The sequence below is a fragment of the Balearica regulorum genome, chromosome 5 (assembly GCF_011004875.1).
Source record: "Balearica regulorum gibbericeps isolate bBalReg1 chromosome 5, bBalReg1.pri, whole genome shotgun sequence".
Lineage (NCBI taxonomy): Eukaryota > Metazoa > Chordata > Aves > Gruiformes > Gruidae > Balearica > Balearica regulorum.
Window position 1 is genome coordinate 71,322,557 of NC_046188.1, and position 22,310 is coordinate 71,344,866.

Below are 22,310 nucleotides of genomic sequence, written 5' to 3' on the forward strand. Positions count from 1 at the left end.
AGCCCTGTGGGGCTTATGTCCTTCAGGGTCTCAGCCTTCCCTCCCTCCTTTCGAGGGCGAGAGGAAAGGGGGGGCCTGAGGAAAGCTGAGCCTGGCCCTGTTTTGGGGAGGCATTTCCTCCGGCTGTTTTTTGGCAAATTCTGCTCCCACAGAAGGTAAGGTGTTTGGTTTTTTTTCAGGGCATGAGGAAAGCAGCTCTGGGGAAAGTGTCGCAGGAGCTGGTGAGACTCAGGCTCCTGCGCAAGACACTGGGACCAAAGGATGACCTTGGTGTTGCGCCGTGACTGCTGCTGGAGTTCACGCTGCCCACGACGGCAGCCCCGGGTGCTCTGCCAGCAGCCGCTGCCGCGGAGGGACACGGTGCCTCTCCAGGGTCGCTCCTGTCCCTGCCAGGCCTGGGTGGTGAGGGGCAGAGGAGCACAGCGCCCCTCAACCCAGCCAAGGTGGGTGCCCGCCTCGCCCCTGCTCGGGCAGGAGATGGGCCCAGCGCTGGGGCGGGAGCTCAGCCACCATCCTCCACCCCAGGCCACAACGTGTCGGGGCAGTGCCGATCCCGCACGCCCCATAGACTCCCCTGGTCTCAGCTCCTCACCTCGCCCTGATGGCCGAGGGTTGCAGCAGCCACTGCCACCAGCCCCTCCTCAGAGCAGAGACTTTAATTAAAAGGTGACTAAAAAAGAACGGCCCCGATCTACTGGGGGGGTTTGGTATAAAAGGCCAAGGTTGGCAACCCCAGTGCCAGCAGAGTCCGTGTCCCCTGGTCCTGGCTGGCTGCACAATGCAAGCAGGGGGCTGCGGGGGTGTCCTCTCTGCCGGTGTGTGTGGGGGGGGAACAGGCCAGCCCGAGCCCCCCTGCTGAGCGCTGCAGGAGGGACGAGTCCCTCCCAGGTCAGTCAGGGCTGTTCCAGTCGGCTGGGGGATCCCCAGGGCTCACCGCAAGCTGCTGCTGCTGCTGGCCTGGGAGCTGCCCACCCCCGGGTGCTCTGGGCTGTGCCGGTTCTGTGGAGGAAGGACAGACACGTATCCCGTGAGACCTCCTGCTCGACAGCAGCACTCCTGGGGAAAAGGCCACTCCCGGGCTCCCTCCCTGCCCTGCTGCTGCCCGGGCCAAGCTCGCTGCCAGACAGCTCCTAGGGAGGGCACAGGCTGGGAATCAGACCCCGGCTCTCCCCACCCACCTTCTTTTTCTTCTTCTCTTTCTTCTTCCTCTTCCGTTCCGGATCTTCCTCTTTTTTCTTCTTTTTCTTCTTGTGGTCGGAGTCTGAGGGGGTTTCTGAAGAACAAGAGTGCCGGATGAGCTGGGCATCCCCCAGGGCTGGATGGAAGAGGGGGGTGGCTGTGGCAACGAGGCACAGCCCCTTACCTGGGGGGACAGGATCCTGGGTGCGGCTCTGCTTATGCTTGTGCTTGTTCTTCTTCTTGGGTGGCTGGATGTGCATCAGCCGGCACTGCTCGGGCAGCTGGGGAGAGGAGACAGGGCTGGTCAGGCTGGGCCAGGCACCTCCCGCCCTGCTGCCTCCAGCCCGTGTGGCCGCCCCCCCCAGCTCTCAGCTCCGGGCTCACCGGGCCGGCGTGGAGACGGAAGCCCGTCAGCATGGTGCCAGTGAGGGGGGTGAAGGAGCTGCCGCAGATGGGGGGCTTCTCGATGAGGGAGCGCAGGCTGCTGTTGTCGTGGGAGCCGGGCAGGTCGATCATGCCGGGCAGGTCAGGGAGGAAGTTGCTGAGCTTCTCCTTCACCTTCTTGCCGCAGAACTTGTTGTAGGCGTGCTCCAGGTTGTAGTGCGTGATCAGGTTGGTGCTGCCCGTCAGCTCCGTGGTGCCTGTGCCCGTGACCCGCAGCGGGGATGGGGTGGTGCTGCCACCCAGCCGGGCCCCCGGCCCCGCTCGCCTTCCCTGCCCCGCCATCAGGACCCCCCCTGGTCCCGGCCCCGCTCCTCCTGGCCGTGCTCCCCGCCCCGGTGACCCCCAGTCTCGATCCCCTTCCCCACCCCAGCACCGGGACCCCCCCCCGGCCCCGCTCCCCGGCCCGGACCCCTCAGGCCCCATTTTCCCACTCGTCAGCGAGGTGCTTGGCCCCGCCCCCTGCAGGCTCATTGGCCGGCCCCGCTGCCGGTTCGCGCCTCCTCGCCCACCATCTTCTCCCCTCATTGGTCCGTCGCGACGCCAGTTGCGGCGGCGGCCCCGTATCGCCGCGCCAATTGGTCGACCGCGGCGCCCGCCCCCGCCTCGCGGTCCCGCCCCGCACCTGGCAGCTCCCGCAGTAGGTAGAAGGGGCCGGAGGCGGCCTTGCGGGCGGCGTCCTCGCCCGGCGGCGGCGCGGCGGCGGCGGGGGGCGGCGCGGATCCGGCGCCTGGCGCCTTGGCGGGCCCGAAGCCCAGGGCCGCGGCGGCGGCGGCAGGCGGCGGCTCGGCCCCACCGAACAGCGCCGAGAAGTTCTCCATCTTCCCGGCGTGCCCCGCGCGGGGCCGGCCCACCGCCCCGCCCCGCCGCGATTGGCCGATCGCTGTCCAGGCCCCGCCTCCTGTCCCGGTTGCTAAGGGAGACTCGCTCCCGCCCTTCTGATTGGCCGCTTCTCTCTCCCCTCTCATTGGTCCGCTGGGGTATGGGACGTGCCTGACAGTACGGCTCCCCATTGGCCAGCGGAAAAGAAGTTTCGCCTCCCTCAGACGAGCAGGCGGGCGGCCCAATAGGAGCGGGGCTGCCGCACGGCGGCCGGGATAGCGGAGGTGAAGATGGCGGTGGTGGCGCCGCTGCTGGCGCTGCTGTACTCGGTGCCGGGGCTGTGCCGCTGGCTGGTGCGGCCCTACTACCCGCTCTCCGCCCTGCTCGCCACCGCCTTCCTGCTCGTCCGCAAGGTCCCGCCGCTCTGCCAAGGGCTGCCCTCCCAGCGTGAGGACGGCAACCCCTGCGACTTCGACTGGGTGAGGCGGCTCGGCGTGCCGGGGCAGCGGCACGGCCCCGGGCCCGGCCCCGGCCTACCCCCGCACCCCTCGGGTCTGACCTTCCGCTGGGCCTGCGTCCCCGGCCCTGCTGAAGGACGGGGGAGGCCCAGTAGCCGTTGACATTGGTTTGCCGGCGCCATCCCATTGCTGAGGGGCTCCCCGGGCACCGGTGAGGGTGGGAGGCCGTGCCCGTCATGGCAGGGGCAGCCCCTTCTCCTTGCTGTCTGCCCCTCAGGATTCGGCAGAGAAAGGAGCTCCAGGAGGAGGCAGGGAACTGGCAGGGACTTGGGGCCAGCAGGGCCTGGCACGGCCACTCGTCCCTGTGCCAGGCCGGGCCAGGAGCAGGCTGACTGCAGGAGGGCGGTACGGCTGCGGCCGGTGCTGGCGGCCGCTCCCAGGCTCTGTGGCCTGGCGGTGCTGGGTGGCTGCAGGGTCCCACGGGTGCCCCCTGCTCACGCTGTCTCTCCTGTCCCAGCGGGAGGTGGAGATCCTCATGTTCCTCAGCGCCATCGTGATGATGAAGAACCGACGCTCCAGTGAGTTGGGGCCTGTGCTGTGGGGTGGTCGCGGGGGGCTGTGGGGCTGCTTATGGGGTGTCCCCAAAGGAGCAGGATGGGTTGGGATCTGGAGGACCGGATCTGGCTCTCCCTCGGGATTCGCCCGTGTTTTCTACGGGGATCTGGCCCCATTTTCTATTCCTTTCTCCCTTCCCCAGTCACCGTGGAGCAGCACATCGGGAACATTTTCATGTTCAGCAAAGTGGCGAACGCCATCCTCTTCTTCCGCCTCGACATTCGCATGGGCCTGCTCTACCTCACGCTCTGCATAGGTGAGACCTGGCGGGGGGGAACCTACAGCACTGGTGGCAGCACTGGTGCTCCCTTGGCACAGCTCGGTCTGTCCTCAGCACCCGCTGCCCCCACCTGTCCTCCATGCCGCCCGGCTGGAAGGGCCAGAGCTCCCTCTTGGCTGTGGCCTTTGTTGCGGGAGGAGGCTGCAGATGTAAGGAGTCTCTGTGGGCTTAGGAGGCAGCGGTGGGCGGGGGGGTGTCTCAGGAAGCGCCTTGAAGGGGAAGTCTGCCTGCCCCAGGGCTCACTCTGCCTCGGTTTCCCCATCTGCTCTGGGGAGGAGGAGCCTCACCCCAAACCCAGCCTGGGCCTTCCAGGTGCTGGGGGCGCTCAGGGGTGCTGTCATTGCAGTGTTCCTGATGACCTGCAAGCCTCCCCTCTACATGGGCCCCGAGTACATCAAGTATTTCAGCGACAAGACCATAGATGTGAGTATCCCCTCCCCAGGGGGTGCTGGGGGGGGCTCTGCCTGCTGTCCCCCGCTGATCCCTATGGCCCTGCGGCAGGAGGAGCTGGACCGGGACAAGCGGGTGACCTGGATCGTCGAGTTCTTCGCCAACTGGTCCAGCGAGTGCCAGTCCTTCGCCCCCATCTTTGCCGACCTCTCTCTCAAGTGAGTGGTGCCTGCCGGGAGCCTTGGCGAGCCCTGGGGCTGCGGCTCAGCCCTGCAGTTGCCTGTGGCGCTCACAGCACGTGTCCCCGTCCTCCCCAGGTACAACTGCTCGGGGCTGCACTTCGGGAAGGTGGACGTCGGCCGGTACACGGACGTCAGCACCAGGTCTGGGGGGAGGTGGCCTGGGCAGCAGGGCCTGTGCTGGGCAGAGTCCCCGGGAGTCCCCCCCCCAGCTCCCTCCAGCTGCCTGGGAGTCACCGCCATCCTCTCCGGCTCCTGTCGCAGGTACAAGGTCAGCACCTCGCCCCTCACCAAGCAGCTGCCCACCCTCATCCTCTTCCAGGGCGGGATAGAGACCATGCGTCGGCCGCAGATCGACAAGAAGGGCCGTGCTGTGTCCTGGACCTTCTCTGAGGTGGGTGGGACGTTCCTGCCCCCTGTCCCCCCCCCGTCTCTGGGGCAGGATGGGGCTCCGCAGCCAGCCTGTGCCCCGGGAAGGGAGCAGGGGGGTCTGGGGTCCCTGGGGGTGCCCACGCTGCCTCTCGGCTGCAGGAGAACGTGATCCGGGAGTTCAACCTCAATGAGCTCTACCAGAAGGCCAAGAAGCAGTCGAAGCCGCGGGAGGAGGGGCCCGAGGAGCCCCCTGGAGTGCAGGCAGCTGCCGGACACCCCAACGGGGAGACCAAGAAGGACAAGTAGAAGCTGCTGTGTGCCGTCACCCATCACCGTGTCGCCGTCGCCCTGGTGGCACCAGCCCCGCGGGGCCTGCTCTCCGTGGGGTAGGTCCCGCCATGCCCTGGGGGAGCAGGGCAGCTCCGGCAGCCCCCGTGTGGCAGGGCCCTGGCGCGGGCAGGGCAGTGGGACACACTCTGCCCTCGGTTAACGCTCATCCTCATCGCTGACAATAAACGGTCCGTGCCCGTGTCCGGGTCCGTGGGGTCCGTGGGGTCCGTGGGGTGGGGGCGGGGCCTGCCGCGGGGGGCGGGGCCACGCGAAGGCGCCGTGCTCCGATTGGTTGGCACCGCGGCGCTGGCTGCAGGGCGGGGAGGGGGAGCGGCGGGCGCGCGGGCGGAACCACTGAACCTGGCGGGGGGGGGGGGGGGTGCAGGGGGTGTGCGCGTGCCCGGGCCGCCCCGCCACCGCTGCCCCGGGAAGGGCGAGGGGGGTCCCGCGGAGGCGTGCGGCAGGGGGTGTGCGGGGGGGGGGGTCGGCCCGGTCCCCCGCCCCGCGAGCTCCGGAGCGCCGTTCAGCCCCGACACCACCACCGCCCCCCCCCCCCCCCCCCCCCGGCGCTCGCCCGAGTGGCGGAGGCCGGCGCGGTGCCCCGTGATCCCGGCACGTGGTCGGCGCGGCGCAGCAGGTAGGAGGCGGCGCGGCCGCTCTGCGCCCCCGGAGCGGGACCCGGGTCCCCCTTCCCGCCCCGTACCGGCCCCGGCCCTTGCCCTCTTCCCCGCGGCGGCACCCCCGGGACCCCCCTTCCCACCTCCCGCGGCAGAATCCCAGTGGGGACCCCCCATGGTGGATCCCCGGGGACTCGCCATTCCTCACCCCCTCCCGCAGCAGGATCCCCGTGGGGACCCTTCTCCCCCTCCCTACAGCGGCATCCCCGGGGTCCGTCCCCCCCCCGGCGGCATCCCGGGGTAGCCCCCCCCCCCCCCCCCCGCCGTTGCCCAGGCCCCCATCGCCTCTACCCAGGATGGCTCCCCGCGGGAGGAAGCGCGGGGCCCGGCAGCCACCGGCGGCCGAGGCACCGGAGCAGGCGGGTGCCCCGCAGAAGCGGGCTCGCTCCCAGGCCGAGGGCAGCCCGGGGGGCACCGGCCCCCGCGTCGTCATCGAGCACTGGTGAGCCGGCCTGCGCCCCGGCACCGCTCGGGTGCCGAAGTTGGGGGGGTGGGTCCTTGGGGTGCCCCCCGCGGGTGCTGACCCTCCCCGCGTCCCCCCAGCAAGAGCTGACGGGTGTTCGGGCGCAACGCGGCGGCGGTGAGCGAGGCCCTGCGTGGGGCCGTGGCCCACCTCCCCGTGGAGATCAACCCCCGGCAGCCGCGCAGGAACAGCTTCGAGGTGTCCCTGGTGAAGGAGGACGGCAGCAGTGAGTGCCGGGGCCGGGGTGGGGGGAGGCGGGGAGGGGGCTACCCGGCACCCCTGACCCCTTCCCCCCCCCCCCCGTGTCCTCTCCAGCCGTGGAGCTGTGGAGCGGCATTGGGAAGGGGCCCCCCCGCAAGCTGAAGTTCCCCCAGCCAGAGGCTGTGGTGGAAGCCCTGAAGAGCAGCTTGGCGTAGAGGCGGCGGCCAGGTGAGCGGGGTCGGGGTCGGGGACAGGGACGGGACAGGGACCACGTACTGGCCACCCTCTCCCTGCAGCCAGGCCAGGACCGGCACCCGCGGCACGAGCATCCATGAAGAGGCGAGACAAAGTGGGGAGCACCTGCCCCAGTCCCGTCTCCGATGCTGCAGCTCTGCCACAGGCAGCCATCGCTGGACCCCCGGCTCCCCCTTGTTCCCCCCGCCATTCCCCAATAAAGCTTGGCAGCCCCACGACACAGCTCTGCTGGCTCCAACGCTTTATTTCAATGCCACGCAGCCTCTTCGCCTGGGGTGAGGGCAGCCCTGCCTGCATTGCCTTGAGTGCAGGCAGCAGCTGGGGGGCAGAGCCGGCCCCCCTAGGTGAGGACCTCGACCTCCTCATCCGACTCAGACGAGGGGCAGGGCCAGACACAGACGGTGCCGGGGGGCAGGCACGGCTCCAACATCCCCACGTCCACCTCCTCCTCCTCGGGGTCGCTTGGGTCCCCCCCTGGTGGCACCACCTGCCTGCAGCCCTGCTGGGGCCTGGGGGACACCTGGCCCTGCTTCCTCCAGGCCGCCCGAGGGGTCCGCCGGGGAGCGGAGCGCCTGTCTGCTCGTCCCAGTGCACCCACATCCGGCAGGGGCTGCGGTTCTGTCACCTCCCCATCACCCGGTGCCACAGGGCTGGGCGTAGCGGGGGGCTGCCTCTCCCGTACCACCTCCCAGCACCCCCTGCTCTCCACCTTCCGCAGCTTCACCCGCCCCACGGGGCCGGGGCTGGAGCGCGCGGTCCCCGGAGAAGATGGCCACCCCCACGGGGACACACCGGTGCTCCCGGGGGGGATGCCGGCAGTGCCGGGCTCGGCGCTGCCACCCTCTGCCATGGGGGAGCTGTGCTCGGGGGGGCGCAGGCAGGAGCGGTCGAGCTGCCGCTGGGGTCCCAGCCTCACCAGGCGTCCCCCCTGGACCTGCAGTGACTCGAGCTCGGTGACACGGAGGCGTCGGGCAGCTGCCAGCACCTCCTGCACCTCCTCCCGTGTGGCCTCCAGCTCGGCGGTGTAGAGGAAGCGCACCAGCTTGCGCAGCGCCCAGATCTTTAGCCCCCCCAGCTCCAGCACCACCCTGCGACCCCGGGAGGGCAGCTCCCGGCCCAGCTGCTCCATGAAGAAGGGGCTGCCGACGGAGAGGACGCAGCAGTGGGCCACCACTGCCTCACCTGCAATGCAACAGCGGCTCTCACCACTCTGCAGCCCCCTGCGCCTCCCCGGGGGTCTGTGAGGACCCTGCCTGCAGGTCCCCCGAGGGCACTGGCACCTCCGTGGGCCACGCTGCCTGCTCACCTTCAGCCTGCAGGACCACATCGCAAAAGACATCCGCTCGCTGCTGCTGCTGGTGGAGGTGCTGGAAGGCCGTGCGGAGCAGGCGGGTGCTGCGGTAAAGCAGCCTCGGGGTGGCCAACGGAGAGCTCATGGGCACCCTGCGGAGACAGCGCAGCGCTGGGGACACAGGGCTCAGCACCCGCCTCCCCCACTTCAGACTGGCCTGAATGGTTTGGGACCGGGGTGTAGCAGGGCCTGCGCAGGAGCACGGGCACAGGCATGTTTTGCATCGCTCGCGTTGTCTGTGCAATGGCCCACAGAGCCATGCGCTCCGCTCGGCCACCAGAGGGCGCCGGCCACGGCGATTTTGGGGGAAAACCAGGCGGGTTTGGGGCCCGCTGCCTGCCCCTCAGCCTGCCTCCGGTCCGAGGCGCGGCCGCAGGCCCCCGGCCCGGCCCTCGCTCCCAGCCCCGGGCCTACAGCCCCGGGCCTGCCGCGTACCTGCCGGCGGGGCGGTGGAAGCCGCCGCCGAGGTCCCCAGGGGCCCGAGGACAGGACGGGGACCGGCACCAGGGGCCACGCGTGGGGGCGGCCGCGCCCCTTCCTCACAGGACACGCGCGCCTCGCGCCCGCCGTCTCGCGTGGCCCGGCGGCTCGCCCCGCCCAGCAACAGCCTCGCCATTGGCCCATCCTGCCAGCCAATCGCACCCTGCCAGCCAATGGCGGCGCGGCAGGGGCTGTGGCGGGAAGGGCGCGAGGGCGGGGGCGCCGGCTGAGGGGAGGTGGCTCAGACGCCGCGGCGGGCGCGGCCGGCGCCTTCCCAGCGGCACCGCGTCGGGGGAGAGGCCCCGCTGCCGCGGCCGGAGCGGGCCGGCGGTGGGGAGGGGGGAGCTCCTTGCGGCAGGAGGCCGCGGGCGCCAGAGGGGCCGGGGCGCTGTGGCGGTGAGGGCTGGCTGGGCGCCGGGGAAGTGCGTGTCGCCGGCCACCGCCCGTGGCCCGCCTGGTGCGATCGTGGTGGTTTCCCTCAGCCCTCCTCTAGCTGCGGTGCCTCTGCGCTCGCCAGAAGTCTGGAGGCGAGAGCTCGTGGTTTGGTGCAAAATGGCCTTCTGCCTGGGGTTTTGCTAAACGCCGGTTCCTGGGCTTTGGAGCGTGGAAGGTGGCAGGCTGCGGGACCGAACCCCTGGTCTGCGCCCTCCCGGCCAGCACCCCGCGGGGCAGGGGTGCGAGGAGGCGAGCAGGGGGACGGCCCGCCCTGGCCTGGCCTTCGCCAGGGCTACGGACGAGACGGGCAAGCCTTCACTTGAGGAAAGAGCTGCGTGCCGCTCGTCACCGTTGCTACGTCACTGAAGCATGCAAGATAACTGGGGAGTGTGCTGTCTGCGGAGCAGCAATTCCTGGCAGGGTGGCACTGGAGTTCATTAGTTCAGAGCCCTGTGCTGGGCCTTGTTTTGGATTTTAAAAATCTATTGTGGCCTCGCGTGTGATAAACGGGGTTTTCACGGCGCGCTGCCGCCTCTTGGGAGGAGCGGGCACACACACAGACAGGCAGCAGGCAGAAAGGGGAAGATTGATGGCGGGTATTTTGGAAGCTGTCCTTCATGCAAACGATGCTGCCTACTTAGTTTGAAAGTATTTTGTGATTTTATAAAGCATCCATTGTAAAAACATCTGCGTCAGTCACTCCAACACACATGAACAACAATTAGAATAATCCCAGCCCTATTGCCCCGAGATATTAGCTGTTCTTACAAACAACCAAAGTGGGTGGAAATTTCAAGAGCTGCAGAAGAATAGGAGTCTGAATGACGCCGTAGATCTTAAACCTACAAAGTTTTCAAATGTGGTATCAAACCCTGATATTTTCCATGGTTTTGCAGATGGATTTTCATCTGGTTTGACATGTGAGGGTGGGTTTTTTTTCCTCCGTTTTTTGCTGCGTGCAAAATGGACGCAAACCAAGAAAGAAAGTGCCTGACGATGAGTCTGGGCCAGCGGCTGCTGAGGTTAGTGGCAGTCTTTCCACTGACCTCGGGTGGCTTGGAGCACGGCCATAAATACCAAGGGATACAGCAAAACACGTAATTTCGTATCAAAGTGCTATCATATGCTCATAAAAATAGAAGAAAAATAGAGATGTTTCCTCCCCCGCCCCTTGCAATCTTTTGGAATTGCAATGATCAGAGCTGTTACTTGGAAAGCTCGGATTCACCGGGAGCGGATGGATCCAGGTACCGATTGAGGGGCCTGCCCGCCGGTTTCAGAGCCCGGCTACCACTGCCTCGTGTTTTTAAATCCGTCCCCAGTCTGGTGATCCGCCTGCGGGTCCGCATCGGCCCCGCACCCTCGGTCCCATCCCTGGAAATCTCCCCATGGGAAGCACCCTCAGCTTCAGAGAAGACCTCCGCGGCCATACGGAAGAGATGTAACCTAGGACATGGCGAGCCGTCTGGACTTCCCTGCTGCTGCCTAATATTTTGTGTCATGCCGCAACCACGCTGAGCCCCCCAGCCGCTGAGCGGGAGTTTACTGACTGGGGATCAGAAGTGAAGCTGAGAGGAAAACCCCTTCCTCTCCAGCCAAGGCTGAGGTGCAAGCCGGTGCTCTGACGGGGAGCCTGCAGGTGGGGGGACATCAGCGGTGGAAATCGCTTTCCAGCCAGGTGAGCCAACCAGGGCGGAGACGTCAAGGGAAAGACAGAGCCAGGGTGAAGCGAAATTACGAAAATCCCAAGGCACTGATGTCAGAGGACTTCCCCTTGTGATCAGCAGGTGAGGCAACATCCCAAGTACTGGAGAAGCCCGAATCTTTGGTGCTGGCTCAGGGACAGGACTCGCTCCCCTCGTCCAAGCTCACCCGGCGCCTGTACAGCCCTGCTGCAAAGGGAGATGGAAGGGCCGCCCTCGCTTTGCCTGCTTCACCAAGAGCACCAGACGTCAGGAGAGGAGAAATGCCCTGTGTCTCCTCTCCTCCCTTTCATGTGGCTTGAGAAATTCCCTCCCAGGCTAGGAGCAGAGGCCGAGGTGTTCACCCGGTCGCCTTCCTCTGGCTGTGGAGGAAGGAGCCACATTTGCTTGTCCACCCCAGGCAGGATGCCACAGCTCTTCCCTCCCCTTTGTGTCCCTCTGTGTCCCTCTTCCCGCTCCTGAGGCCATCCCAGAGGCAGGGGTGATAAAAGGGTGAGCGACCCGTGTCTGTCCTTGTCCTGGGACACACTCAGGGCTACCGGCGGCTCCTCTGTCTCCAGGAGGAGCAGAGAGCTGGTCACTGCAGCCACCTGCTTGGATGAGGGGTGAACGCACACCGTGCAACCCTGGCAGAGAGCACGGGGCGTTTGGAGGCCCCGTGGGCTCTTGAGCTGCAGATGACGGGAGGGACAAAGTCCCTCGGCTCCAGAGGCATTAGTTATGCTCACGCTGTGCAAAACAGCTCCCACGCATTCTCCTGTGAAAGGGCAGAGTCTGCCCTTGCCGCCCAAGCCTCCCCGGCCTACGGAAAGAGTTTTTTAGGCGGAACGTGGCACAGATACTCCTCTGCCTCGTGGGTCCATGATGGGATCCTGATGTGCAGCAGAGGCGGCCCTGGAGCCTGGACCAGAGCCATCCCGTGGACAGCCTGGCGTGTCCTGTGACAGTGAGTGGGACCGGAGGCCCGGCGGCGGCTGTGGGAAAGGGTGGCAGTCACGTTTGCTGCAAGCAGGGCAGAGCACACGGCGGGCTCGGGGTGGTGGAAAAGCCTGCTGGCAGGACGGGCTGCCTTTGAGTCAGGCTTGGCTCTCCCAGAGGAAGCTCTGTCCTGGCAGGCTCGCAGAGCTGCTTTCGGGCAGCGGCACACGATCCCGGGCCCAGCACAGATGACAGGCCCTTTGCTTTGAGGCCGTTTTAGTATCTCACAGAGGCGACAGCACTAATCCGTGTCACGCAAAGCCCTCTCCTCTGCTGCACCCCAGCAGCTGCAGTGCTGCCTCTCCCTCCTCGCCAACAGCCTTGTCCGCCCTTAAAATTTGCTGATATATGATCTGGCAATACAGCAAACACTCCCATTGTAGATACACAAAAGAAGCCTTTTATGAGTGTAACTTTTACTAGTACCCAAAGCCAAATAATCTATGCTGGAAAAAGCACCGACACCCTATTGTCCCATCGACCCCTCTCTTTAAACACCGATGTCTGTATTTGCTGCCTAAAAATATGCGACCGTAGCCCTCGCCACCACGCCAGCAAAAGGTGTAAGGCCGTGAGTCTTTCTGTCCACCTTCGGGTGTTCAGAAGCTGGTTACCTGAGGCACGGCCCCTGCTTTGCTGAGGCCGGGACCCGGGTGCCTGTCCTTGGCGGGTGGCTGGGCACTGCTCTGCGTGACTCAGTGCATCGGGAATGTCAAGCGGGGTTTATCTCCTGGTGGGATTCACTGGGGAGGGGAAGGGAAGGGAAGGTAGCGCAGTCTGGAGGTAGCCTAAATGTGTGCTGGTTATCCAGGCTCCCTCTGCAGTGGATAGGAAGAGAGGCCTCCCCACAGGACAGGTCATGTTTTCCCCGTGCCTCCCAAGCCCTCAAATCAGCAGATTCTGAGCTGGTTTCTTTAAGAGAAAGGAAATTCTCATCTTGGGTCTCACAGCTGCGATCGTTTTCCAGCAACGTCCCTTTTTGCTTTTGTTGCTACACTGCAGTGCGGGAGCCGCCTCTGTTTCCCCGTTCTTGGGAGGCACCTCGTACTTTGCCATAGAAGGGAAGGATGAAGGCAGGGGTCCATGGCTGGGAGGAAGAAGAAGAGACTAAGTAGCGATAGATCATTGCGGGGCGGGGAGGGAAGGAGATTTCTGTTGCACGCTTCAGTCATTTGCACATTTGAGCAAAAGATGTAACAGGAATTTGACAGTCCAGGAGCGTGACGGGATGCAGCCAGGTCGGACATCAAAGGTTAATAGTGGCCAGTTTGCAGGCACGTGGAGCCCGGCCACGGCGGGAGGCAGGTACCACACTTTCCTCCGACTCAATGCCATGCCGAGCATGTAGAGCTGCCAGATGCTGCTCCGGGAAGGTGTCAGAGTGGACTGTGAACTTGCTTTATTGGCCGGTGTCTTCAGATTAGGGCTGAAAAGCTCCAGCAGCCCCAGCCTTCCTCCTCCCCTTTAACGCTGGCGTCCGACAGATGAGTCGTTTCTCCCTCCTGGTGCCACACTTCCCCTCATGCAGGGGGAAGACAACAACCTGTCGGGATTCCCATAGGAAAGGGGCTGCGGAAGTGCCTTGTTATCCTGATTTAGAACAATGCAGGCCATCTCTCTGCACCGCCTGCGCTGGACCGGGAGACGGTAGCCTCCCCTTCCTCCTGCCCTCCACCGCCAAGGAGCACTGATCTGTCCTGTAAACAAGTCGTCTTGTTCTGTTCCGGTGGTAGCTGCAATTTCTGGGTGTCTTGTCCGGATAAGGCATTGGCAGCACTGTGGGATGAAAGGGGATGTGCAAGATGTTATTACATGTAATTACTGTAAAAGAGGGCAAATTTTCTCATGCTAGTAAAGCATCTCTTCTTCCCAGGAACCAGTGGGACAGACTCCTCCGCCACAGTAGTTACATTCAAAGAGCAAGATCTGCTGCTGGGTGAGCCGAAGCCGGAGGATTGGGGTTCAGCCTGCCTTCAAGAGTAAGCATGCGTTACTGGGTGTTCTAGCAGCTGCTGGGGCACGGCTGAATCCGGAGTTTGAGTTGACAACGCGCTGATAGACCCTGTCCAGCTCCATCCTGCAGCCCGCGGGACAAGAGCCGCTCACGTGGCATCAAAGAGATCTGACTCCAGCTCCAACTCTGAGCCAGCAGAGGCGTGTTCGCAGCAGTACGTTTAGTCTTTGAAGAAACTGAAGACTTTAAAGGCTGTTAAATTTCTGGGCTGACTGAAATAGGAACGATGCGGCCGCGTACCAGGCACAGCAGAAGGCTGCCCCGGGCTTTCTGCACCGGCGGCCACTTACCTGTTGCCTGTGTCAGGGGCAGCCATCTGCCGCGCACTCTCCTCCGCCACGCGTTGGGGCGTGCTGCCTGCATCTCCCGTGCTTTTACGCGCAGGTGAAGCCTTAGCGCGACTTGTGCACCCTGCTCTTGGGCACCCACCTTCCTCAGGGTGGGGTGGGGGGACCAGGTAATCTGGGCAGTGGTAGGGGAGAGTGAGGAGGGGCACCGGAGGCCATGCTTGGAATCCCCTTGTGGGCTGAAATAATTTGTGAGCTGATGTGGAACGGCTCCATCTGGTGATTCCCCCGCACCAGAGCCCAAGGTTTCCTGCTGGTTTCAACCCTGCTTTGCCAAGGGCAGAGGGTTTGTGCGAGCACGCCGGGCTCTCGCGTGTGCCCTACCGACAGCCTGTTGTGCAAACCACCCGGGCAGGGCCCCTTAAGGACGTGTGGTGGCAACCGGTGCTGGGATGGAGGAGCAAGGTGTCCCCGATGCTTTTTCCCTGAGGGACAGCTGTCCCTTCGGAGGTGTCAGAAGTCCCTGGGACAGGCGGGCGAGGACCCTTCTTCCCAGAATGAATAGCAAGAGCACCTCTTCTCCTTCCTTGTCCCCAAGACTCGGAGGACACACCCACCTTCCTCCTTGTGTGGGTGAAGAGGAAGGGAGGGCAGCCGAGGATTATTTGTGACCTGGGAGCAGATGTCACTCCAGGCACAAGGCCAGGAAGGGCCCTGACTCACTCATTTTGGGTGACAAAGAGGACAAAGGGGTGCAGAGAGAAGGTCTCGGTTCCCCGCTGTGGGATGGAGAAACCTCCCTCCTCGCTGGGAGAGGCGGAGGCCAGCTCTCCCTGCTCTTTACAGCCAGCAGGTTGGATGATCCATCTTACAAATCAAATACTGGGGAAGGTTTGGGGGTCCCACGCCCCAGTGATTTCCCCAGATGTGCCCTTCACATACACTCAGTCCCATTTCAATCCCCTGGCTGGGGGATTACCTTCTTCAAACATTCGCAGGCTGCTATCGCATCTCCCCCACCTCCTCCTCGCCTCACCGAGCAATGCATATTTACTCCAAGAATCACCTGTCCCCACCCAAAAGCTTCCTCAACCCTTTTCCTCTTGTCATTATCTTACTAATAGCTTGGCAGTCAGGAGCAGGCAGGATCCTCCCCAGTGCCTGAATCCCACCAGCCCAGGGCCAGAGACAAGGCAGAAAACTGTCACCTTCAGGGGACCTGGATCTGGATTTCTCCCAGGTAAGCGGCACAGAATGTGGGAAGGGGCAGGCTCTGCATCACTTCCTCGCCTCCCTAGGGAAGGGGAGATCCTCCAGCACCAAGGTGCAGCCGCAGGAGTGCTCGCGGCAGCTCGGCTCCGATCCCATAGGCACGGAGCGGCAGTGGCAGGCCGTGGGATGTGATGCTGCTCCCTTGCAGAGTGCTACTCCGGAGTTACATTTCTCTGACTGGATTAGTTGCAATTATTAAACCTCTCATTTAAATTTCCTGCCCCGAGCCTCTGTAGACCCCTCTTCTGCTATTTCTCTGTGCCAGCAGGGACGGCAGCACTGTCCGATTCGGTGCCATGGAAGTCGGGCAGAGCAGGATTGCTTCGGCTGGGTTGCGTTGACATTTCCTTCCCTGTCCGCTGCGAAAGGCACCATTAACACAGCGCTGCGCCGAGCCCCTGCGCCTTCCCCACCGCACGCCTCCCCCGACTTGTCTGTGCTTTCGCGCAGCTCACGCCAGCCCTCCCCTGTGTTTGCAGTCCTTCGGCTGCCCACGTGGCCTTGGTCACGCGAGGGGCCTCCCAAAATCGGCCACACTCCCCTCAACGGGGCCTTCAGGTGCCCCCGCGCCAGACTGACCGGCATTGCGTGTGTCCCTGCCCGCCGGCCATGTCCCTCCACCTGCGGTCTCAGGCGAAGGAGCCTGTGGGACATGGTGGGGGCACATGGACAGAACCCACCTGGGATGAGCCCCCGGCTTTGGGGGCTCGTGGAGCTCCCCCAGGACGAGCGTTGGCAGGGCTCCAACTGGCGCCGGCTCCCTACGGCCAGAGGGGCGAGGGTGACCTCCCGGGGAGGGTCTGCAGCCCGGCCCCCCACAGAGTCCCGCTTCCGGGCAAATTCCACCCTGGACAGGGTCACACATCTCCCCCCGCTCCGGCGGGACAGGCTGGGGAGGGGGTTCGGTGCCGGAGGGGCCGCGAGGGGCTGGGCTGTCCCAGAGCACCCCTCATCCCACCATCCCCAGCAGCAGACCCCGCACCCCGGGAGCAGCTCACCCCCTGCGGGGCAGGTCGCTGGGCAGATCCTCTCCCTGGAGGTGGATCCTGCTGAGGGTACGGCCCTGCCTGGGGAACAACATGCACTCCTGGGACAGACCCCACCGGGACAGACCCACGGGGGCAGATCCACAGGGACAGATCCACGGGGGCAGACCCACCAAGACAGACCCACCAGGACAGACCCACGGGGACAGACCCACCGGGACAGATCCCACCGGGACAGCCCCCACCGGGACAGCCCCCACCGGGACAGACCCACCGGGACAGATCCCACTGGGGCAGACCCCATGAGTGCCCGACCCCACCAGGACAGACCCACCGGGACAGACCCCACCGGGACAGCCCCCACCGGGACAGACCCACGGGGGCAGATCCACAGGGACAGATCCACGGGGGCAGACCCACGGGGGCAGATCCACAGGGACAGATCCACGGGGACAGATCCCACCGGGACAGACCCACCGGGACAGATCCCACCGGGACAGACCCCATGAGTGCCCGACCCCACCGGGACAGACCCACCGGCACAGATCCCACCGGGACAGCCCCCACCAGGACAGATCCCACCAGGACAGATCCCACCAGGACAGACCCACCGGGACAGACCCACCGGCACAGCCCCCACCGGGACAGATCCCACCAGGACAGACCCCACCGGGACAGCCCCCACCGGGACAGCCCCCACCAGGACAGATCCCACCAGGACAGACCCACCGGGACAGACCCACCGGGACAGACCCCACCAGGACAGACCCCACCGGGACAGACCCCACCGGGACAGATCCCACCGGGACAGACCCCACCGGGACAGACCCCACCAGGACAGACCCACCGGGACAGACCCACCAGGACAGACCCACCGGGACAGACCCACTGGGACAGACCCACCGGGACACACCCCACCAGGACACACCCCACCGGGACAGACCCCACCGGGACAGACCCACCGGGACAGACCCCACCGGGACAGATCCCACCGGGACAGACCCCACCAGGACAGACCCACCGGGACAGATCCCACTGGGGCAGACCCCATGAGTGCCCGACCCCACCAGGACAGACCCACCGGGACAGACCCCACCGGGACAGCCCCCACCGGGACAGACCCACGGGGGCAGATCCACAGGGACAGATCCACGGGGGCAGACCCACCAGGACAGACCCACCGGGACAGACCCACTGGGACAGACCCACCGGGACACACCCCACCAGGACACACCCCACCGGGACAGACCCCACCGGGACAGATCCCACCAGGACAGACCCCACCGGGACAGACCCCACCAGGACAGACCCACCGGGACAGACCCCACCGGGACAGACCCCACCGGGACAGACCCACCGGCACAGATCCCACCAGGACAGACCCCACCGGGACAGACCCCACCAGGACAGACCCCACCGGGACAGACCCACCAGGACAGACCCCATCGGGACAGACCCACCGGGACAGACCCCACCGGGACAGCCCCCACGCGTGCCCGACCCCACGGGGCCAGCCCCCCCCCCCCGCCACCGCCCCGCTCTGCGGCCGCCCCCTCCCGCCCCCCCGCTACAGCGGCGCGCGCCATTGGCGGGCCGGGCGCCGCTGAGCTCCGCCCGCCATTGGCGCGGGGCGCGCTGACGCCAGGGGGAGGAGCCCCGCCCCGCCCCGCTCCGCCCCCCGCCCCGCCGGAGCAACTTCCATTTTAGGTGCGGGAGCGGCGCGGGGCGCACGGCGCGGCCAGGCCTGGCCCGACCCTCCCGGATCGCTCCGCTCCCGGCCGCACCGGCACGGCTTAGCCCGGCGGGGACCTGAGCCGCCGCCCGTAGCTGCCGCCCCTTTCCGGGCGCCTCGCCTCGCCGCCGCGGCGGGTCCCTGCGGAGCGGGTCGGGCGGCAGCGCCGCCGCCGCGGGGTGGGGACCGCTTCTCCCCCCTTTTCCTCCCGCCAGCCACCGAGGAGCCCGGCCACGGTAAGTCCAGCTCTCGGCGTCCCGGCCGCCGCCTGCCCGGGGGAGGGGGGCCGGCGCCTGCCGGGCTCCGCACGCCCCCGCGGCGAGAGGGGGGCGGGCCGGCCGGCCTTCGCCCTCCCCGCGGCCTTCCCGGTGGGGCCGGGGCCCGGCCGTGCTCTCCTGCTGGGCCCGGTTGGTGCCGCGCCCCTGGAGGCCCGTCGGTGCTCGGGAGCCGGGTGCCAGACGGGACCGCGCCCCGCGGGACTGACCGGGATGGCGATGCCCGGGCCCTGGCGGGGGCGCTGGCGGGGCCCGGCCCGCCGGGAGCCCGCGGGGAGCGACACAAAGGCGGCTGGGCCGGGCGGCCGCCCCGCTCCCCACCCGGTGCCGGGCCGCCGCCTCCGCCGCTCTCCCTGCCCGGAACAAAGGCAGCCCGTGTGCCAGCTTCCCGCGGCCGGCACCGGCGGCCCCCCCCCCCCCCCGCTCCCCTCGATCCCTTTGTGCGGGGCGGCGGGGGGGGGCGGCGCTCGGCCCCTCTGCGGGCTCCCTGCCGGGGCACGGCCCGGGGCTCCGGCTCAGCCTCCCGGCGGCAGCCGTGGGGCGGGCTGGGGCAGCCCCGTTCCGGCCGCCCGGGCTCGCCTCTGCCCGGCTGAGGACGGGCTTATCCCCCGGTATCTAATTTGCCTGTGCCTTTGTTCTGGCGGGGAAGGGGCCGGTGTGCCCGGGGAGCGTCAAGGTGCGGGTGGAGCGGGCAGCCGCCTCCTCCCGTGGCACGTCCCCTTGGTGGAATAGCTCTGAGCTTAAAGCCAACCCAACAGACCCGTCCGGCGGAGCTGCAGCTAACAAGTGACACCGGAACGCTTCCAGGGGAGCTGCGGTCGAGCCCCGGGGGTCTGGGCTCAGTTGGCCGCACTGTCATTTAGCAAGGGCTCAGCTGCCTCCCCTCGCTGCCCCGCGCCTTTGTGCGAGAAGTCAATGACCTTCTGCGGCGTTGCCTTTTCCTGCAACGTGGGCGCTCCTGTTCCTCCTCAGTGTCGTGGAGAAGAGACTTAGCTTGGGGTAAATGCACAAAAGTTTGGGTGGCTCGCTGTTATGAGGCACGGGCGAGCTCGCCCACCTCGCAGAAGGAAAGCGGGGCACCTCCGTTATGCCCCTGGGCTTTGAGTGAGGGAGCCTGGACAACAAAGCTTCCTCTGATTGTTAGACGGGGTGGACCTCCTGGAGGTGCCTCCCTCTCTGGCAAGGGCTTGGTGCCCAGGCTCTTCCACGGAGCTGGTGATGATGGCGGTAACAGGGTGTTATCTGGGAGGCCTGGGCTGCGCTTCCCCCGGCGGGGAACCCATGGCGGGGCTGAAGGCCCCTGTCCCGGGGCCGTGGCACCCAGCTGCTCAGGAGCCAGAGGGGAGTGTCTGGGCGCATGGAGCTCGTGGTGGTATCTAACTACAGCTGCCTGCAGTTCCACCTGATGTCCCCCCTGCACTGTGCGGATGGCTCTGAACTCGGCTGCCCTGTCCCTGTTGTGGAACGGACAACAGGCTTCTCCTCAGCTTTGCAGGGAGCAGGGAAAGCTCAGCGCCTCCAGGACCCAGGTGCACTGGGAATACCATAGTCAGTGGTTGCAGCTTGCGCTTGAAGCTTCCATCTCTGTGCCTTGCTCCTTCTCTTCTGAGAAGCTCTCCTGGACCTGGTGAGGTGGGGTGAGTGGCTGGCTTGAGCCTTGGAAACTCCTCAGATGCCCACAGCTTATGTTTCTGTGCGTGATGGATCTGCAGAGCCTGCTGGGGCTCCTGCCGGAGGAGCGGGGCGGTGTCCCCCAGGTCTGTGGGAAGCCATGTGCTGGGAAAAGCCCGAGCAGGGGAATTGTTAGTCTTCCCTATGGTTACCTTGCCTGCTCCCAGCACTTTCTCAAGGCAGGCTCTCTTACCTGTCAGTGTTTACTTGTGCACTTTAAAGAAAAAAAAATGGCAGTTTTTAAAAAGCTGTTCTTCTTCCACTTGACTGAACTTGGCCAGGACTCTGTTGCATGCGAACAACTGTCCTTCGCGATGTGCAGAGTTTGCTGGAATCTTGCACGGAGCCTTCCTGGAAGGGGTGGGAGGATGAAAGCGCTTGCTTAGTGGAGCGTGCTGGGCTTGCCTGGGCTGCCGCAGAGGGGTGAGCCTCCTCCCTTCCGACTCGGAGGTCAGGCCCTGATCTTTGTGGTTGAGGAGCCCTTGAGGCCATCCCTTCCCCAAAGATGTGCTGGGAGTCGGATGAATGGTGAAGCCCAGACCGCGCAGCTGGCGCCTCTGTCCCTGGACTGCCTCTCATCTCTTCCCTCCTCCAGCCTCTGGCGTGGAGATAAGACCTTGGGCCATTGTATCTGTGCTGGGGGTGGCTTTAGGACACCCAGAAAATAATAGCATAGCTTGGACCATGCCTGGAAGGCTGTTGGCTTCTCAAAATAGCTTACCAGTGTCTGTGACCTTAGGGAGAGTGCTGGTTAAATCTCTTGGCTTCTTTTCCCAATAACCCCTCGTAACTCTCTCATTTACTGCTGGCAAGGACAGAGCCTTTTCCCAGGACTGCGGTGGTACTGTCTCCAGGGAAGCACAGAGCTGCTTTCCTGGCTCTAAAACCCCAGGTTTCTGCAGTGTGGTGGTTTTCCTCTGTCCCTGCCTTGCTGACAGCAAGAAGCAGAACTGTGGAGCTGGTTTGGGTCCATAAAAGGCAACAGGTGTTGCCTGGATGCGGTGACAAAACCCAAACCTGTCGGGTGATTCAGGTGGCTCCTCCATGTGTGACGCAGAGCTTGGCCAGCGGAGGAGGTTGTCCTCTGGCACAGAGTGCAGGAATGCATCTCGGCTGTTGGAAAGGGGCTGGATTTATGGCTCTCGACCGAAGTCCTTGAGTTCCCGAAGGTGGCCACAACCTTATCCTTGCTTCTTGCCATCTGAGGAGGCTGTTTGGGGGAGAAAGTGTTTCTTGGAGCCGGTTCTTGTACTGGAAACTCCCAGCAGCAGGCCAGTGAGTCCATCCGGCTCCTGTCTGTCTTTACTTGTTGCTAATCTGCCTTCCGTCCCACCCAGGAAGGCTGCTGGTGTTGCATTGCCTGCTGCTGCCGCTGGTTCAGCACAGGCGTGCCTCTCCCTGTGCTTGCCCTGTCCAGTGACTGCTGCACACAGGGGCTGATCTGTGGATTAATTTGCTCCGTCATGTTCCCGTGTGACCTCAAGCCTGTTGTGGACTTCGAGGTGGCAGTGGGTGCCACGTGATCCTGCAGTACTGCTCCCTGTCCCTGTTTCCCCATGGAGGAAGTGAGAGTTTTCCCCACGAGGGACACTGCTTCCTTGTTGTGGCCCATATGAAAACTGCACGTCGTGGAGGGGTGAGATGAGGTGGCTGCTGGGTGTGGGGGCAAACCGGTGACTAAGGAGCACAAGCTGCCAGGCGTGGTGCCAGGATGGATGAACCCTTAACCAGGGTGCCTGTCACCTCTGCTTTCGTCTGCTTTTTCCAGCCTAGAGCAGCTGTAGGTTGGAGGTTGGCAGTGGGACGCCTGGCGTGTGCAGACCTTGGACCGAGGTGAGAATGAACAGTCTTGGCTGCCCTGCAGGCAGCCTCCACGCCAGCTTCCTCTGCCTTCAGGGAGACGAGCTTCCCTGCAAGGGGGTAGTGATGGTGGAGCGGTGGATGCCCCGGAGCTTGTCCCTGTGTCCCTAACCTTGTGCTGCAGGCCCGTGGTGACTTTGCACTGTAGAGCTCTTGCCTGCTGCAAAAACGCTTGTGCCAAGTATGGGCCTGGGGACCTGATCCAGGCTGAGCACTTCCCCCATAAGTTTAATTTTAACAGTTCATTGCCCAGATGTTTGTGCTGATGGGGGAGCTGAATTTCTTTTGTGAAACCACAGCCCTGACCTCTTGGTGTGGCAGAAGGTAGGGGTGGCTCTGAGCCTGTAGGGGTGCTGCTGGGATGTCGGTAGGTGTACAGGCATCCTGGCTGGCCGCAGTGCTTACAGAACATCTTGGTGGGGTGCCTGTCCAGGCCAGGAGCGACTGGCTCTCCAGACTGGCTCTCCAGCATGTGCAGGGAAGGGTCTGGGCAAGTCAGGTAGGGGGCTGAGCCCTGGGAACTGCTCTCCTATAGCCTGGCCGG

At 65.1% G+C, this 22,310-nt stretch overlaps 5 protein-coding genes across 14 annotated transcripts in view; 3 read left to right on the forward strand and 2 right to left on the reverse strand.

Annotated features, from left to right (window-relative positions):
* Window positions 1-638: 638 nt before the first annotated feature.
* Window positions 639-2,486, reverse strand: MED19 (mediator complex subunit 19). Its single transcript, XM_075755713.1, has 5 exons — window positions 2,246-2,486; window positions 1,564-1,820; window positions 1,364-1,460; window positions 1,179-1,273; window positions 639-999 (listed from the first exon to the last, which is right to left on the reverse strand). Exons 1-5 carry the CDS (start codon window positions 2,439-2,441, stop codon window positions 931-933), a joined length of 714 nt encoding a protein of 237 aa, XP_075611828.1. The 5' UTR covers window positions 2,442-2,486; the 3' UTR covers window positions 639-930.
* A 160-nt stretch (window positions 2,487-2,646) lies between these two features.
* On the forward strand, window positions 2,647-5,329 carry TMX2 (thioredoxin related transmembrane protein 2). Of its 2 annotated transcripts, XM_075755711.1 has the most exons (8): window positions 2,669-2,921; window positions 3,418-3,478; window positions 3,658-3,771; window positions 4,142-4,218; window positions 4,297-4,403; window positions 4,503-4,568; window positions 4,689-4,818; window positions 4,956-5,329. In XM_075755711.1, the coding sequence occupies exons 1-8, from the start codon at window positions 2,733-2,735 to the stop codon at window positions 5,100-5,102; spliced, it is 891 nt and encodes a 296-aa protein (XP_075611826.1). In that variant the 5' UTR covers window positions 2,669-2,732; the 3' UTR covers window positions 5,103-5,329. The 2 variants fall into 2 exon arrangements, with proteins under 2 accessions (XP_075611825.1, XP_075611826.1); XM_075755710.1 differs by having other exon boundaries at window positions 2,647-2,921; window positions 4,503-4,818.
* Window positions 5,330-5,619: 290 nt separating this feature from the next.
* Window positions 5,620-6,940, forward strand: SELENOH (selenoprotein H). Of its 3 annotated transcripts, none has more exons than XM_075755716.1 (5): window positions 5,620-5,763; window positions 6,099-6,245; window positions 6,347-6,492; window positions 6,582-6,695; window positions 6,768-6,940. In XM_075755716.1, the coding sequence occupies exons 2-4, from the start codon at window positions 6,100-6,102 to the stop codon at window positions 6,680-6,682; spliced, it is 393 nt and encodes a 130-aa protein (XP_075611831.1). In that variant the 5' UTR covers window positions 5,620-5,763; window position 6,099; the 3' UTR covers window positions 6,683-6,695; window positions 6,768-6,940. The 3 variants fall into 3 exon arrangements, with proteins under 3 accessions (XP_075611831.1, XP_075611829.1, XP_075611830.1); XM_075755714.1 differs by having other exon boundaries at window positions 5,622-5,763; window positions 6,764-6,940; XM_075755715.1 differs by lacking the exon at window positions 5,620-5,763 and having other exon boundaries at window positions 6,764-6,940.
* Window positions 6,941-6,985: 45 nt separating this feature from the next.
* On the reverse strand, window positions 6,986-8,710 carry BTBD18 (BTB domain containing 18). The gene is made up of 3 exons (XM_075755712.1): window positions 8,509-8,710; window positions 8,029-8,165; window positions 6,986-7,904 (listed from the first exon to the last, which is right to left on the reverse strand). Exons 2-3 carry the CDS (start codon window positions 8,156-8,158, stop codon window positions 7,063-7,065), a joined length of 972 nt encoding a protein of 323 aa, XP_075611827.1. The 5' UTR covers window positions 8,159-8,165; window positions 8,509-8,710; the 3' UTR covers window positions 6,986-7,062.
* Window positions 8,711-17,918: 9,208 nt separating this feature from the next.
* CTNND1 (catenin delta 1) overlaps window positions 17,919-22,310 on the forward strand; it is a 32,225-nt gene continuing 27,833 nt past the window's right edge. For 4 of the 7 annotated variants that reach the window (XM_075755722.1, XM_075755723.1, XM_075755721.1 and 1 more), the window contains exon 1: window positions 17,920-18,196. The gene's annotated coding sequence lies outside the window, so the exon portion shown is untranslated. Of the gene's footprint in view, window positions 18,197-22,310 lie in introns of all 7 variants that reach the window. The other 3 variants (XM_075755719.1, XM_075755720.1, XM_075755718.1) reach the window with 1 other exon arrangement.

What these genes read in the sequence shown, in the direction of transcription:
- MED19 (XM_075755713.1), bottom strand. Translation starts at nt 2,441, where the DNA reads ATGGAGAACTTCTCGGCGCTGTTCGGTGGGGCCGAGCCGCCGCCTGCC. An exon ending in CCAGGATCCTGTCCCCCCAG is followed by an intron (nt 1,274 to 1,363) that starts GTAAGGGGCTGT and finishes CTTGTTCTTCAG; the next exon opens with AAACCCCCTCAGACTCCGAC. An exon ending in AAGAGAAGAAGAAAAAGAAG is followed by an intron (nt 1,000 to 1,178) that starts GTGGGTGGGGAG and finishes CTTCCTCCACAG; the next exon opens with AACCGGCACAGCCCAGAGCA.
- TMX2 (XM_075755710.1), top strand. Translation starts at nt 2,733, where the DNA reads ATGGCGGTGGTGGCGCCGCTGCTGGCGCTGCTGTACTCGGTGCCGGGG. An exon ending in CTACCTCACGCTCTGCATAG is followed by an intron (nt 3,772 to 4,141) that starts GTGAGACCTGGC and finishes CTGTCATTGCAG; the next exon opens with TGTTCCTGATGACCTGCAAG. An exon ending in TGTCCTGGACCTTCTCTGAG is followed by an intron (nt 4,819 to 4,955) that starts GTGGGTGGGACG and finishes TCTCGGCTGCAG; the next exon opens with GAGAACGTGATCCGGGAGTT.
- BTBD18 (XM_075755712.1), bottom strand. Translation starts at nt 8,158, where the DNA reads ATGAGCTCTCCGTTGGCCACCCCGAGGCTGCTTTACCGCAGCACCCGC. An exon ending in TGTGGTCCTGCAGGCTGAAG is followed by an intron (nt 7,905 to 8,028) that starts GTGAGCAGGCAG and finishes GTTGCATTGCAG; the next exon opens with GTGAGGCAGTGGTGGCCCAC.